This window comes from Scyliorhinus torazame, chromosome 11, assembly GCF_047496885.1.
Source record: "Scyliorhinus torazame isolate Kashiwa2021f chromosome 11, sScyTor2.1, whole genome shotgun sequence".
NCBI lineage: Eukaryota > Metazoa > Chordata > Chondrichthyes > Carcharhiniformes > Scyliorhinidae > Scyliorhinus > Scyliorhinus torazame.
This window is the reverse complement of record NC_092717.1, coordinates 17,708,718-17,725,508: the sequence shown is the minus strand read 5'-3', so window position 1 is coordinate 17,725,508 and position 16,791 is coordinate 17,708,718. Positions and strand designations below refer to the sequence as shown.

The 16,791-nt window shown below is 44.4% G+C and overlaps 1 protein-coding gene across 1 annotated transcript; it reads right to left on the bottom strand.

Annotated features, from left to right (window-relative positions):
- Positions 1–3,023: 3,023 nt before the first annotated feature.
- Positions 3,024–14,883, bottom strand: LOC140385146 (orofacial cleft 1 candidate gene 1 protein homolog). The gene is made up of 3 exons (XM_072466998.1): positions 14,800–14,883; positions 3,760–3,923; positions 3,024–3,186 (listed from the first exon to the last, which is right to left on the bottom strand). Exons 1-3 carry the CDS (start codon positions 14,867–14,869, stop codon positions 3,028–3,030), a joined length of 393 nt encoding a protein of 130 aa, XP_072323099.1. The 5' UTR covers positions 14,870–14,883; the 3' UTR covers positions 3,024–3,027.
- Positions 14,884–16,791: the final 1,908 nt, after the last annotated feature.

Genomic DNA, 16,791 nt, shown 5'->3' with positions numbered 1-16,791 from the left:
TGGACATTCTGAATTCTCCCTCTGTGTACCCGAACAGGTGCCGGAATGTGGTGACTAGGGGTTTTTCACAGCAACTTCATTGCAGTGTTAATGTAAGCCTACTTGTGACAATAAAGAGTATTATTATTATTATTAAAGTCCTTGACAGCCAATGAAGTACTTTTGAAGTGCAGTGACCATTGTAATGCAGGAAATGTAGCAGCCAATATGTACACAGCAAGTTCCCACACACAACAATGTGATAATGACCAGATGATTTAATTTTCTGATGTTGGTTGAGGAATAGATATTGGCCAGGACGCTGTAAGCAATCCTTCTTCAGAATGGGATGTTTTCCATTCACCTGAGAGGGAATACCAAGCCTCCATTTAACATCTCATCTTAAGGATGGTACCTCCAACACTGCAGCACTCCCACAGTACTGTGCTGGAATTTCAGACGAGATTTTTGTGCTAAAGACCTGGGTGCGAACCCACAACCTTCTGATTCCGAGGCGAGAATTTGCTACAAACTGAGCTACAGCTGACTGCAAGGGGGTTCTCCTCACCCATTCCGAGCTCTTGCCCTGCGGAGACAACACTGAAAACTGAGAGGAAGAGAATGATTAAGGGGGAATAAGGGAAGAAAGTTTTCCTCACGGTCCATGACGATGATGCTATTGAGAATAATGATGATAAGGGTGTTAAAGTTGAGGACATGTCCACTCAGGAATCCTTGGAACAAGATCCTCCTCGTGTTCCTCGGTCACAAACCCCGGAATCTCACTTGTGTGTCATTAACCTCCTCACCCCCATATACCTGGCTCGGGTACTTTCATTCACGTGAAAGCTATGATATCAGTGAGGCTAAGACACAGGAAGATTCTTGGAATGGTTGAAAGTGAGGTACCTTCCTAATGGTAGTCCGATATCGGAAAAAAAATCACTTCACCTCCAAATGTGTGGGGCAGCTGGCACAGGCGATCCTGGCGTTTACAGTTATGATTTGCACGAATTTGTGCAAAGTTTTCTATTCATTGTAGAAATCAATGCACCATAATGCATTGGAATCTGCAGCAACGGCTGTTATCCTTGAAGTAGTCGATCTCTCCTCCTCCTCCATAGAAACACAGGCTGCTGTCCTGGGAGTGCTAGAGGACAAATTAAACATCAATTAAACTCCATTGATTGACCTGCCCTGATTGGACAAGGAGCCATGCGCCTTTTTAACATTACCCGGGAGCCTGGGATAATATAGTTCCCCATTGTTTCCTCCAAGGCAGGCATTTTCAAAGTCGGGGGCGCGACCCGCGGCTGGGTCGCGGGCGGGTATCGGGAGGGTCGCTGAGCCGTCCATCGAGGTGCTCCCGATTGCGCAAATTCGCGGTCAACAGCCGCAGCAGTCGGCTTTTAACAATGCCGGCTGGGAGCGGCCTTCAAAAAGGCTGCGACCATATGAACAAATGTGGCCGCACTGCGCATGCATGCATGCTCATCGGTGTGCATGCGCATGGCATTGTTAAAAGTCGACTGCTGCGGCTGTTGACCGCGAATTTGCGCAATCGGAGAAGCAGAAGATTTTAAAAAATTTCTATGTAATCTTCCTGCCTGAAGGGAGGCAGAGAGCAGGTCCCTGAACTTCGACATCACGGGCTTTTAGGCACGATTGCGATTCCTCCATTTTGCCAGCAGGAAGCAAGGTAAGAGAAAATGGTGGGCCGCGAAGGACGGCCGGCGTGGGCCGCGAAGGTCGGCCAGCGTGGGCCGCGAAGGTCGGCCGGCGTGGGTCGCGAAGGACGACCGGCGTGAGTCGCGAAGGTCGGCCGACGTGGGTCCCGAAGGTTGGCCGGTTGGTAAAAATGGGTCCCCGGAAAAAAGGTTTGAAAACACTGCTCCAAGGGAACGCCTTGGCCAATCAGAGTCCACCAATCAGCACCCTGTTCTCCCGCAGTATAAATTGTTGTGATTGTTTGAAATTCGGTATTCTTGCATTTGTCCTGATGAGTGCAAGATGAAAAACTTCAACAGCACGTGTCTCTTTTCAGTGAGATTCAGACCATTATGGGAATAACCAACGTGCAACGCCAAGGGATGGAAGGCTTCACTGTAATGACACTGAGGGACCCCCCCCCTCCCCCAATAAACCAACCAACACCCCCAACTCCTCCAGGAGACAGGGAATCCTGCACAGAGTGTATCAGCTTTAGCTTGGTCTGAAGGCCAATTCAAGATGACATCAGTGGAAGCCTGAGAGCAATCAGCGATCCACTTCCTCAGATAAAGTTGGTGGATTACTTGAGGAGATTGAGAAGCAAAAAACGTGGAAAGTTTGCCCTCAAATAAAAATCAGTAACGAGGCGAACACTTCTCAAACGAAGCCAGGCAACATAATAGCTATCTGCAGCAGTGCTGTCAAATTTAATCAAGGCATGCGAGCCATTTATATTTCCTTTTAAGCTTTGCTGTTCTAACATAATTGCTTAACTCTACGTAACCAATGCACAGTGCTGTTGCTAAAAGCAAAATGCCCATGTAGCAGGTATTTGCTGAAATCATTTGATTATACTCGGCGAACAAAGTTTGGTCCACTGGGAGAGAAAGTATCACTCGAGCGAGCTTAAGCTGTAATTTAAGTGGGAATACAAAATAAGCCACTACATTATGCAAATATCACTCAGAAACATACAAGAACTCAAAACAGCCCGTTGATCAGATATTTCTAGCCTGGTTGTTTCATTCTCGCATCATTCCAATGTCAGCGTTGGACATTTTAACTGGGGTTTCTGTTGAAGACTGTCAATAAAGACACTGAAAATAATCGATGATTGTAACGATTTACAGCCTACAGTGTTAAGGGAGTAGATGGACTTATGAGTCATCATTAAGTGAGGGTGCTCTCCTCAAACGCCCATCATTTTGGTTCCACATTAAAAAAGAAATGAATCATGACCTAATCAGATAAGAAATGAATGGCAAATATCTCCTGGCAGAATAAGATTCAGCCGCAGAGAGACTCCGAATTTACAGTTGAAACATGCACGGCAAGGGATCAGGATACCTTTGTTTTTTTCCTTACAAATGCCATCACTCGTTCCTTGGCTTCTGCCTCCTGTGTTTTGACAGACAGCTTTTCCAACAGAACCAGATGCTTCTCCAGCGACCGACAATCCATGTGTGCACTAAGAAACCTCTGTCGTTGATCTCGAGCCTATTCAGGCATAAGAAAAATATAGATTACGATGCTCTTAACCACCAAATAAGGTCCAAGGATGATTGCTCTGTTGTCAATGCTATTAACACAATCGTTGACTGTACATTAGTCCCCCTTTTACTTTAAGGTTGTTCCGTTGTGAAATGATCCTCGCAAAGATTCTTGTTAGCCTGTAATTCTATAGACAAAAAAATACTCCCTGGTATTTCATATGCTGAATGAATTGAAGATTCATGGAGGTACTTTCATGGGAGAAACAAAAATGAGATTATTTGTGGATCTCCCTGTTCACATGTTCTCAATTATTTTTCAATGAGTATTCCCCTAATCCTTAAATACATACGATCCACATTCATAATTTGTATGGTACTACAATCATATTTGTAATATGCTAAATAGGATTTATAAATAAACAACTAGCACCTTTCCTAAATTATTTTGGTCCCTGTGATGCTCGCTTCTGTCAGTCATTGAAGGATGACAAAATGATATTGGTAGGCGGTGCAGGGAGGTAGAGCATAACAGCGGAAAGGGGTGAGACGACATTGTTATTTCGTTTTCAGCTCTGACCTGTTCCAGTGAAAGGCTGCCAACCAGGATCACGTCATCCTTTACGCTCTCCTCGAACTGTTCGACATAAGGGGGGATCGCCTCACTCTCCACCTCCTGCCGCAGGCCCAGGATTTTGCTGTGCACTCCAGCGCTTTCACGCCCCACGCGAGCTTCAGTGGTTTCTGTCATTAAATACATGGGAGAGTGCTCCTGAACACGTTATACCATGGGTGCCTTGTCAATCTGACTTTCAATAAGAGCGCTAGCCTCGAGAACTCCTCCCACGTAAAACAACCATTATACACGCAGTGCACATTCTGTTCCCCCAGAGAGGTCTGAAATGACATGGACCTGGCCTAACAACAGGGGAGTAGAAGGAAGCATTCTCTGAGTGGACAGCAGCTTCTTAAAAACTGCACTCTGAACGGAGCAGCGACTGAAATATATTTTAAAGGGTTATCATTATCACTTGAAAAGTCTTCGCTCTGTTTCTGGATGTTTACAATATGAAAGCAGTTCATGTCACAGGTTTGCACAGATTGGCAATGCCAGTGCCCCAGGCGCGTCACGCACCTTGGTAGTCTCCGCCTTCTGAGCCATTGTCCTGCTAACTTGTTCGGATCTTTTACCTCACCCAGCATTCCCAGTCCCAGTGCACTTAGAAGGGGTGGCGTCATCACAGCACGCCAGCTGCAGATGATGTACCCCTCAGTTAGGTTTGCACGGCTGCCAAGTTGAGATCCCGGGTATGGCCGCTGGCATTCACAACCAGCTACCTGGAGCCAAAGGTGAGAGTTGTGAGACGTTGGGTCCCCCTGTCCACACCTGTCTTGATAGGGGGGTCAAAATGTGAAGGATTTTAAACTATTTAAGAAGGGGTGAAGCAGGTGGATCAAAATGGAAGGTACGGGGTATATGTGAGCCAGAAGAGGTTTGACTAAGGTGCCATGGGCACAAGAAAATGAAAGTGTTAACGGTAGTGTTAAATACAAAAGAAGGTGCTGATAGTGGCATAAAGATAGGATGCTGAGTAAGTTAATAGCACAACACGAGTCAGCGCTCTATGAAAGCAAAACTTAAGAGTGAGTGCGAGATGTTCCTGTGGGGAAAAGGGGCTGTTGGGCCAAAAATATTGGATAAGAAAGAGGGTCAAGATGGAGGAGAGGTCCCTGAGGTTGTTGAAATTAATATTAAGTCCAGAAGACTGTAAAATGCCTAACCGGACGATGACGTGCTGTTCCTCCGGTAGCGTTGGGCTTCACTGGAACATTGCAGCAGGCCAAGGACAGATACGTGGACATGAGAACAAGATGCTGTGTTAAAATAGCCAGCGACAGGAAGGCAAGGGTCATGCTTGTGTACTGCGCTAAGGTGTCCCACAAAGCGGTCACACAGTGTGTTTAGTCTGCCCAGCGTAGGGTTTATCATTGGGAGCACCGAATGCAGTAGAGCAAATTGAAGGAGGGGCAAGGGAAACACTGCTTCACCTGGTAGGAGTATTTGGGGCTTTGGACAGTGAGGAGGTAAAGGGCAGGTGTTGGACCTTCTGAGATTCCATGCAAAGGTGCCGTGGGAAGGGGATGAGGAGTTGGGGGTGACGAAGGAGTGGGCCAGGGTGCCACAGTTGCAGCGGGAAAAGTCAAGGTTTTGTAAGTTAGAGAGAGAAACAGGGGCCACGTACATTCAGTGGAGGGGACAGAGCTCGCCAAACCACTGCCGTAGCCACAGCTTTTGCACTGCCATTCTTAACCATGAGAGTCAAGGCCTTCTCCATTACTTTGCCTGAATAAACGTGAGGAGCACAAGACCAGTGTTGCTCATTTTGGCCTCGTTACCGGTGCCAGCAATAATGGGAGGACAAGTGATACACCATCAATAATACACGACGAGTGATAAACGTAACTGAGGCTTTAATACACTAAACAGCAAGCCTCCTGCCTCTGGAGCCAAACTGGGTCGGAGGCGGAGACTTGCCACTTTTATACAGAAGCCCGAGGGGAGGAGCCACAGGCGGAGCCAGCCTGGACAGGCCCAGGCATGCACGATACAGTACAATGCATATAATGCAATAACGTGGTTTACCACAACACCCACCGGAAAACCGATCAATTTCCATGGAATGCATTAACTTAAGATCATCCAGGTGAAGGATTGCTGAGACTGCCTCTTCTGGAATACAGCCAATAAAATATGATGAAGATGACACCATGCTTTACATTGCTTCCGCTCTTGGAAACAATAACGGCTTGTCTTTAATAGGTGCAACCACCTCACCGGCATGTTTTGTGAACAAATTGAAGAATTGTCCTATGGTGATTACTGGAGCAATCAGTCACATCTACTCTGGTTGTAAAGGAGCTTTGAGCTCATTAAAGAACAGACTGCCGTGTTCCCTACTCCAGCAGAAAGCACACAGCAATGACAATTTAATGTTCTGTATTCATGGTCTTTAAGCTGCTTTTTAACAAAATATCCAATGATACCTATCAAGCAAAAATTGGTCAAATGTATTCATGCATTTGATTCTGATGAACTGCCTTCACAATCTAAAGCTAAATCGGATTGCAAGATGTCAAACACAAGCTGTTACTCTGTCACATTATTTGTATTTATACTAGAAATGGATTTCGGAGAAAGTAATTGTCTGATAGTCTTTGAAATTAGCTCAACGCGGCATCTGGCATAATATCAAAATATCATTTTCTTTTCAGATTACAAGATTATGACCTTTTTCCCTCTCCCTTCCCAACCCCCCCCCCCCCCCCCCACAAACAAAAATAAATGATGGATGATTTGTCAGCCACAGTATTACAGATCCACACTCCAATTACATAAGAATCCGGACCTGTGTGATGGAATGCAGTTTTACCACCTAGCCTAAATGCACTACTGTACACTTATATAGAATCACTTACACCGGAGATTGTTTCTTAACCAGTTGAAATATTTCCCAAACAAATACTAGCCTGGTTTCAAAGGATAACTCCCAGCAATGATTCCATCCTTCCTTGGGAACTGAGGAAATGAACACCATTGGGCTGTTTTGCCAGCCATGACTCGATTAGTAGCCTCCTTACGTCAGAGTCAGAACGCTGTGCGATCCTGTCCCGCTCCAGTGCTGTACTGAGGGAGCAGGATGGGCCCCCGACACCCCCAATTCCTCCTGCTCAGCATTTTCTTGCTGTGTTGCTCCCTGCTCTGTGACATGGGGAGCCTGCACAATCAGATAAACAAAACACCAGCCCTGCACAGTCTCCGTAAGGTTTATTTTGGCCGAATTGGAGGCGGGTGATATTTTAAACCCATGAACGCACCGGAATGAGGCACCACAGGGCCAAGTGCTGTGGGATTCTTTTACGTTTTGCGCTCCAGCCATTTGCAATGGTTTCCCTTCCCATTTCCGCACCATTAACTCGACCTATCTTTGGCCTCCTCCTATTTCTCAAAAACGTGTCGCCCCCTTCGTGACATTATCCAAAGACATCACATTAGGTTTCACGCGTACACTGATGGCACCCAGTTTGACCTCACTACCATCTCTCTCCACAAGCTATTGCTGCATTAGACTGTGTGTTTTTGGTCCTAGGTCCCAAGATACCGAATCAGCCCCTTCCCTATAACAGTCTGAGATTAAGCCAGTCTATTTGGCTTCTGATAAATGAGCTTCTGATCATGTATTCACACCATCACTAGGATTGCCTATTTCCACTTCTGTAATATCACCTGACTTCGCCCTGTATCAGCTCTCTCCCATTATGGCCTTTTTTACCTCTAGACTTGACTATTTCAACATGATCATGGAATCATAGAATTTACAGTGCAGAAGGAGACCATTCGGCCCATCGAGTCTGCACCGGGCCTTTGAAAGAGCACCCTACTTAAGCCCACACCTCCACCCTATTCCCGTAACCCAGTAACCCCACCTCACCTTTTGAGACACAAAGGGCAATGGCCAATCCACCTAACCTGCACATCTTTGGACTGTGGGAGGAAACCGGAGCACCCACGGGGAGAATGTGCAGACTTTGCAGACAATGATCCAAGCTGGGAATCGAACCTGGGACCCTGCCGCTGTGAAGCGACTGTGCTAACCACTGTGTGGGGGATCCTGGTTGGTCCCCCACATTGTACCCACCGAAAACTTACAATCCTGTTGCCCTTTTCTCAAATCATGCCAGGAGTTACCTGGAGCAGAGGTAAACCAAGTCCCTTGACCCTATCACCCCTGTCCCTGCTAACCATCGCACTGGGTCCCAGTCAAACAGTGCCTTGATTTTAACATACTCATCCTGGTTCTCAAATCCCTCCATGGCCACACCCCTCCCTATCTCTGTAAGTCTCCATCAGTCCCACAACCCTCTGAGATATCAATGCTCATCTAATTATGACCCCTTGGAAGTCCCCAATTTAATCGCGCCACTCCTGGTGGCCATGCCATCAGCTGTCTGAGCCTTAAACTCTTCCCTACACCTCTCACCCTTCTATCTCACTTTCCTTTTTCAAACCAACCTCTAGGCGGCACGGTGGCACAGTGGTTAGCACTGCTGCCTCACAGGATCAAGGTCCCAGGTTCGATCCCAGCTCTGGATCACTATCCGTGTGGAGTTTGTACATTCTCCCCGGGTCTGCGTGGGTCTCACCCCCACAACCCAAAGATGTGCAGGGTAGGTGGATTGGCCATGCTAAATCACCCCTTAATTGGAACAGAAAAGAATTGGGTACTCCAAATTTACGGAAAAAATAAAATAAATAAAACCAACCCCTTTCACCAAGTGTTTGGACATCCACCCTAATATCGTATGTTATTTGTTTTTTAATTCTAAACTTTGACATCTTATTTTGGACAGGGCTTTCCTGTCCTGCCAGAAAGGGAACTGGCAATGCCCGCCCAAAGTCAACAGATATTTGACCGTTCCCCAAATTTTCTGGTTCCGTCTGCGCCTACTCCCCCCCCCTCACCTCCCCCACTGCCGCCCTCACCCCCCTGCCGTTCCCCCCTCCCCCTGCGTGCCTAACCCCACCACTGACGGGACTGGAAGATTCCAGTTAAAGGCACTGCACAGGATTTTCTGCAGCCCCCCCCCACATCATGTTGTGATCACCCTCTTTTGTGTCTGTTGTTATGTGAGAGTAGTGGGCCACGTGCTCCCCATACCACAATCTATTAAAAGTTGTGGGTCAGGTGAACTCCATGATACACTTTGGGGTTCTCTACACACTAGCCCATAACAAATTGGGGGCTCAAGGGGGATAAAAGCCTATCTATTGGAATGCCTTTGTGAACTTAAAGACAGTGAGAGTGAGCATATTATGGTTGCTTTTCAGGTGTGGTATTCTAGTTTAAGTGGGGAATGTGTTGTGGACAATGGCTCTTTCAGAGGCTCTGAAGTTTTTGGGGGTGGAGACGGTCACACGCAGTACATTATGGACAGAGACTAAAAGCAGACTGTTAGATTTGGCAAAAACATTGCAGTTAACATTACCTGACAAAATGCGAAAAGATGAGGTATGTACTGCGGTAGCTGAGCATTTAAAGTTGCCTGAGATACAGTTTGACTCATTAGAAATGGCAAGGATCCAGTTGCAGATTAAGAAACTTGAACATGAAAAATAATTAAAGCAGCGTGAATATGTAATGAGAGAAAAAGAAAGAGAAAGGGAGATACAGATCGGGGGAAAAGAAAAGGAGAGAGAAGAAATAAAAAACGAAAGAATAGCCCTAGCATAACAAAAGGAAAGGCACAGAGAGGAAAGGGAAAAAGAGCGAGAGTTTGAACTTTAGAAAATGGTTATGAAACGTAACAGTCAGTTAAAATTGGCAGACGTAAAGGGAAGTGTCCAGTTGGAGGATAGTGATGAGGATCTATTTAAATATGTCCAAGCATTGCCAAGGTTTGATGAGAAGGAGGTGGAAGCCTTTTTCATTTCATTTGAGAAGGTAGCTAAACAAATGAAATGGCCACAGGACATGTGGGTATTACTGATTAAAACAAAGCTGGTAGGTAGGGCTGGTGAAGTGTTTGCGTCACTACCGGAGGAGGTATCTGGGACATATGAGGAGGTGAAAAAATCCATCTCAGCTGCACATGAACTACTGCCTGAAGCCTACAGACAAAGGTTTAGAAATGTAAGGAAAGAATTTGGTCAAACATACATGGAGTTTGAAAGGCTCAAACAGAGTAATTTTGATAGGTGGATAAGGATAGTTGAAAATAGACCAAACGTATGAAGCTCACAGAGAAATTATACTTTTGGAGGAGTTTAAAAGTTCAATTCCTGATGTAGTGAGAACTCATGTGGAAAAACAGAGGGTTAAAACTGCGAGATTAGCAGCAGAAATGGCAGATGATTATGAGTTAGTTCATAAATCGAAGCTTGGTTTCCGACATCAGTTTCAGCCTGTGAGGGGTAGAAACTGGGGACATGATAAATACTCAAGTCGTAGAGGCAAATGTGATCTGATGGGAGATAATAAGGAGAGTGTACCTCAAATTAAAAAAGAAATCCAGGAGGATGGAAAAGAAATGAAAAGTTTCAAATGTTTTCACTGTAATAAACTAGGCCATGTAAAGTCACAGTGTTGGTGGTTGAAGAAAAGCACCGGGGAGGCTGATGTAGTAAAACAGGATGAGACAGTGGGGTTTGTTAAAGTGGAAAAGGAAAGCCCAAGTGAAGCGAAGGAGGTGCAAAAGATTATACAGCCTGATCAAGAGGTGATTGATAAGAAGGTGCCAGATCTTTTTAAAGAATTTACTTGTGTGGGTAAAGTTTACTCATGTGTATCAGGAGGAGCAGGTAAAGAAGTCACAATTTTAAGAGATATGGGAGCTAGTCAATCTTTAATGGTAAGAGATAAGGAGTTATGTAGTTTGGGAAGAATGTTGCCAGAAAAGGTGGTAATATGTGGAATTCAGGGTGAGAGGAGTAGTGTTCAATTATATAAGGTAAGGTTGGAAAGTCTAGTGAAGAGTGGTGACGTGGTAGTAGGAGTAATAGAGAAACTATCTTGTCCAGGAATAAAGTTTATCTTGGGTCATGATATAGCTGGATCGCAGGTGAGAGTGATGCCTACTGTGGTTGATAAGCCAGTGGAAAATCAGACAACTGAAGTGTTGAAGGACGAATATCCTGGGATTTTTCCGGATTGTGTAGTAACAAGGTCGCAAAGCCACATGTTAAGACAAGAGGAGAAATCAAAGAGTGAAGATGAAGTTGAAGTGCAATTATCAGAATCGATTTTTGATCAGATGGTTGAAAAAGAACAAGAACAGGTGGAGGATGAGGTGGATATTTTTAGTTCAGGAAAATTGGCAGAGTTACAACAGACAGATGTAGAAATAAAACGGATGTATCAGAAAGCATACACGGAAGAGGAATCTGAGTGTATACCAGAGTGTTATTACCCTAAAAGTGATGTCTTGATGAGAAAATGGAGACCGTTACATATGCAGGCGGATGAAAAGTGGACAGAAGTTCATCAAGTAGTGTTGCCGGTAGGGTATAGAAAGGAGGTGTTGCGAGTTGCACATGAGTTATCAGTGGGAGGGCATTTGGAAATAAGGAAAATGCAAGCTAAAATACAAAAACATTTTTATTGGCCTGGACTACATAAAGATGTAGTTAAATTTTGTCAATCATGACACACATGTCAAGTGATAGGGAAGCCCCAAGCAGTGATAAAACCAGCGCCCTTAATACCCATTCCAGCATTTGAGGAACCTTTTACGAGGGTCCTAATTGATTGCGTTGGACCACTTCCTAAAACAAAAAGTGGGAATCAATTTCTTTTGACGATAATGGATGTGTCTACTAGGTTTCCAGAGGCCATTCCAGTACGTAATATTACAGCTAAAAAGGTTGTGGAGGAGTTACTTAAATTCTTTACTAGATACGGACTACCCACAGAAATACAATCGGATCAAGGATCGAATTTTACCTCAAGGTTATTCAAAGAAGTTATGGATAGCTTAGGAATAAAACAATTTAAATCAACTGCGTACCATCCAGAATCACAAGGAGCGTTAGAAAGGTGGCATCAGACATTAAAGACAATGTTGAGGGCGTATTGTCAAGATTATCCAGAGGATTGGGATAAAGGAATTCCATTCGTACTGTTTGCAATTAGGGATGCACCTAATGAGTCTACCAAATTTAGTCCTTTTGAACTAATTTTTGGTCATGGGATAAGAGGACCACTTAAATTGATGAAGGAAAAATTGGTGAGTGAGAAATCGGAAATTACATTATTGGATTACGTGTCAAATTTTAGGGAACGATTAAATTGAGCAGGTGAATTGGCGAGACAACATTTAAAGGTTGCACAAAATGTGATGAAATGGGTAGAGGCCAGGAAATCCACAGTTCGTAGTTTTGCCAGTGGAGATAAAGTTTTAGTATTGTTACCAGTGGTAGGTGAACCTTTAAAAGCTATGTTTTGTGGATCTTATCAGATTGAAAGGAAATTAAGTGAGGTGAATTATGTGGTAAAAACACCAGATAGAAGGCTAGACCGAGTGTGTCCTATGAATATGTTTAAAAGGTACTTTGAAAGGGAAGGAGAGAAAAAGGAGGCAGTTTTAATGATTCTAACTCAAAGTGATGAACCCAAATCCAGATGACTGTGAATTTGACATACCTCAAATTAAATTGGAAAACGAGGATGTTCTTAAAAATTGGGATAAATTGTTGAGTTACCTTCCAGAGGAAAAAAGGACTGACCTGAAAAAGTTATTGATACTACGTGGGCAAGTTTGTAGAGATAAATTGGGAAGTACTAAAATGGCTATACATGATGTAGATGTGGGAAATGCTGTCCCAATCAAACAACATCCAAACAGACTTAACCATTTAAAATTAGCACAAAGAGTTAACAAAGAGATTGAGATTGAGAGTATGCTTAAAAGTGGCATAATTGAAGTGGGTTGCAGCCAATGGAGCTCACCCATAGCGATGGTACCTAAACCAGACGGTACCCAACGGTTGTCTGTGGACTATAGAAAGATTAATGCAGTTACAAGAATGGTCTCTTATCCTATCCCACGTTTGGAGGATTGCATTGAGAAAGTGGGACAATCAGCTTTTATTTCCAAACTGGATTTACTTCAAGGTTACTGACAGGTACCTTTAGCTGAAAGGGTGAAGGAGATTTCAGCTTTTGTGACTCCAGATGGTATATACCAATTCAAAGTTATGCCATTTGGCATGAAAAACGCCCCAGCCACATTTCAACGGTTAACTAACAAAGTTGTTTCAGGATTACCCAATTGTGCGGTATACATCGATGATCTGGTAATTTTCAGTCAGACATGGACAGAATATTTAAAACATCTGATGGAGTTATTCGATCAACTTCAGGAGGCGGGTTTGTTGATAAACCTAGCCAAAAGTGAATTTGGAAAAGCCCAAGTCACTTTCCTTGGCCATACAATCAGACAGGGTTGAATGGTCACACGGGATGTGAAACCAACAATTTCTGAGGAGTTTCTGATACCCTCAAGACGAAGGGAAACAATGCGATTTCTTGGCATGAGTGGATTTGATCGAACATTTGTGCAAAAGCTTTGTAAGGTTGCTCCACTGATGGACTTGCTGAAGAAACGTCAAAAATTTCAGTGGACAGCGGACTTTCAACATGCATCTGACTGCCTAAAAGCTGTGATAACCAATGCTCCTGTGTTGGAGAATTACAAGGGACTCTGCGATCAGATTGAACTAAAGTATCTGACTTTAAAGAGAAATGCCGAGGCATAGAGAAATGGATGGATCGTGCAGAGACCTTCTTGTTCAAAGAGACTGTCAATCAAGAAGGAATTCAGTTGGAGGAAGAAAAATGAAAAAAAATGGACTATATTGTTCTACCTATTTGCGTGTGCTTTTTTTTTAAACAAAAAAGTATATTTACTGTATGCATTTCTTAAAGGATAGCGAAAAGGTGAGAAATGAAACCATCTTGAAGTTGATGGTTTATATATTTTTTCTTGGGGGGAGGTATCATTTGAGAGTACCTTTAAGAAATGGGTGTTTATAAATGGGTGTATATAAATATCTGTAATGAGAGTATCTTTAAGAAATGGGTGTTTACTACTGCAGTGATGTCGGAGAGTGGGTGGAGCTGAGCTGTCTGTCAGCTTTTTACTTTCGTTTTAGGCTGTTTGCTGCAGGGTGTGTTTTAGTTTCATTTTCAGAGCTGGATAGCTGCAGTCACAGCCAGAAGGTGTATGAATCTCTCTCTGTAATCTAAAGACTGTAAATCGATCCTGGTGATTTAAAACTAATAACAGTAATGACTTTAACCTGATGTGCTTCTGGTAAAAGGTGTTTTAAGTCTTATGGATGTTAAAAGGAAAGCTGAAAGGGTTACTTAGTGTTGGAGTCTTTGGGGGCTGTATTTGAATTAATGGTTTCTAAGGTGTTCACTGTATGTTTTAAAAAGGTTAACTTGAGTTCATAGAATAAACATTGTTTTGCTTTAAAAAAAAAAATTCCATTTCTCCTGCACCACACCTGTAGAGTGGGCCGTGTGCTCCCCATAGGGCCGTGTGCTCCCCATAGCACACTCTATTAAAAGTTGTGGGTCAGGTGAACTCCATGATACACTTTGGGGTTCTCTAAACCCTGGCCCATAACACTGTGATATCGGGTATGTTTTGCACCACCTGCACTTCCATGCATGTCGCACCGGGCCACACATGAGGACTAAATGCACACAAGAACATCCCCACAATCAACATTAAAAGCTGGCGAGGGCAGCATGGTGGCGCAGTGGTAGCACTGCAGTCTCACGGCGCCGAGATCCCAGGTTCGATCCCGGCTCTGGGTCACTGTCCGTGTGGAGTTTGCACATTCTCCCCGTGTTTGCGTGGGTCTCGCCCCCACAACCCAAAGATGTGCAGAGTAGGTGGATTGGCCACGCTAAATTGCCCCTTATTTGGAAAAAATGAATTGGGTACTCTAAATTTGTTTTTTTTAAACATTTGAAAAAATGTCTGCGCCGCGTACCTTTTGTAGCAGCTGGTAACATGAGGAGCTTGCAGGTGAGCTGTCAAGCAGATAGTTTACCTGGTGTACTGTCCTCCAGGTTTCCTTCCTCATCTTCGAGAAGCTTCAGCAGTTTTAGGTGGAAATCCATGTCATCAGTCTTGTCCGGTGCTGAAGAGCAAGAATAAATTAGCGAAAGATGGCCTTGCAACAATCTACTCACCCCGTGCATGCCCACCGCATTTGCTTTCACCTCTGTCAAACATGGTCTGATCTTATCTTCACTATTAGCAGTGGCACAATACTAATGGGAATTCTTTGCCCCCAAGTTCACATTTGTTATGATGTGCATACGGTTTAACGTTGCAACATTTTAACACCGGTGTTTTCGTAAAACACTTCCGCATACCAGCGACGCTCTCAAAACTCTTTAAGACTGGAGCACAGGTAAGCATTGCATGTTTCACTCTTCCCAGATGTTTGTGTGTGCAGATTGTTAAAAAGGTACCATTTTTAAAATAAAATTATTCTGATTGTCCTGTTATCAAAGTTACAATCTCCAGAGCATTCCTGGATAAAAGTGTGTGCGACCCCATTAATAGACCCCATTAATCCTTGTAATAGAATTGGTGTGACCAATGTAGAATTTAAGCAGGGTTAGATTTACCTGCAGTTTCCTTGCTCATGAGGAGAGCTGAAGAGGACAATTCAGCCCATTGTATCTGAAGTAAGGCACGGGGAGTTCAAAGTAAGCAAAAAGTAAATAACATTTATTTTACAACAATTATATACATGAGTACCAGGGGAACCTCACCAGGTACTCTCTCCTTTTGGTAGGTTCCTGACTGGCCAACCTTTTATACAAGTATGGGTAAGATTCTCTGCCCCTAGCGGGGGAGCTCGTACTTCGGGAGGAGCACTGGGAAAACAATCACCCCCATACCCTGTGTCCAGTCCGGGTTATTACAGCATCAGCCATGATCCCCTAAACATACACTTTCAGTGATAAGGTACGTTTGATACTTGTCTTTAAGACAAAGTATGGGCGTCACGGTAGCACAGTCGTTAGCACTGTCGCTTCACAGCAGCAGGGTACCAGGTTCGATTCCTGGCTTGGGTCACTGTTTGTGCAGAGTCTGCGGAGTCTGCACGTTCTCCCCGTGTCTGCGTGGGTTTCCTTCGGGTGCTCCGTTTTCATCCCACAAGTCCCGAAAGATACATAGAAGATAGGAGTAGGAGGAGGCCTTTTGGCCCTTCGAGCCTGCTCCGCCATTCATCACGATCATGGCTGATCATCCAACCCAATGGCCTAATCCTGCTTTCTTCCCATAACCTTTGATCCCATTCTCCCCAAGTGCTATATCCAGCCGCCTCTTGAATATATTCAATGTTTAATGAATTCCACAGGCTCACCACTCTTTGGGTAAAGAAATGCCTCCTTATCTCTGTCCGAAATGGTTTACCCTGAATCCTCAGCCTGTGACCCCTGGTTCAGGACACACCCATCATCGGGAACATCTTCCCTGCATCTACCCTGTCTAGTACTATTAGAATTTTATAAGTCTCTATGAGATCCCCCTCATTCTTCTGAACTCCAGCGAGAACAGTCCTAACATAGTCAATCTCTCCTCATATGGCTGTCCCCCCATCCCTGGAATCCCTGGTAAACCTTCGCTGCACTCCCTCGAGCGCAAGAACATCCTTCCTCAGAAAAGGAGACCAAAACTGCACACAATACCCCAGGCGTGGCCTCACCACGGCCCTGTACAACTGCAGCAACACATCCCTGCTCCTGTTCTTGAATCCTCTCACAAAGAAGGCCAACATACCATTAGCCTTCTTTACCGCCTGCTGCACCTGCATGCTTACCTTTAGTGACTGGTACACAAAGACACCCAGGTCCCGCTGCACACTCTCTCGCCCAATTTACAACCATTCAGGTAGTAATCCGCCTTCCTGCTTTTGCTTCCAAAGTGAATAACCTCACACTTATCCAAATTTTACTGCATCTGCCATTGATTTGCCCACTCGCCCAACCTGTCCAGATCATGCCGTAGGATCCCTGCATCCTCA

Coding starts and splice junctions, on each gene's coding strand:
- LOC140385146 (XM_072466998.1), bottom strand. CDS start 14,869: ATGGATTTCCACCTAAAACTGCTGAAGCTTCTCGAAGATGAGGAAGGA. Junction 3,924..14,799: donor CCTGGAGGACAGTACACCAG/GTAAACTATCTG, acceptor ATTTAATGACAG/AAACCACTGAAGCTCGCGTG. Junction 3,187..3,759: donor GCAGCCTTTCACTGGAACAG/GTCAGAGCTGAA, acceptor ATGCCTGAATAG/GCTCGAGATCAACGACAGAG.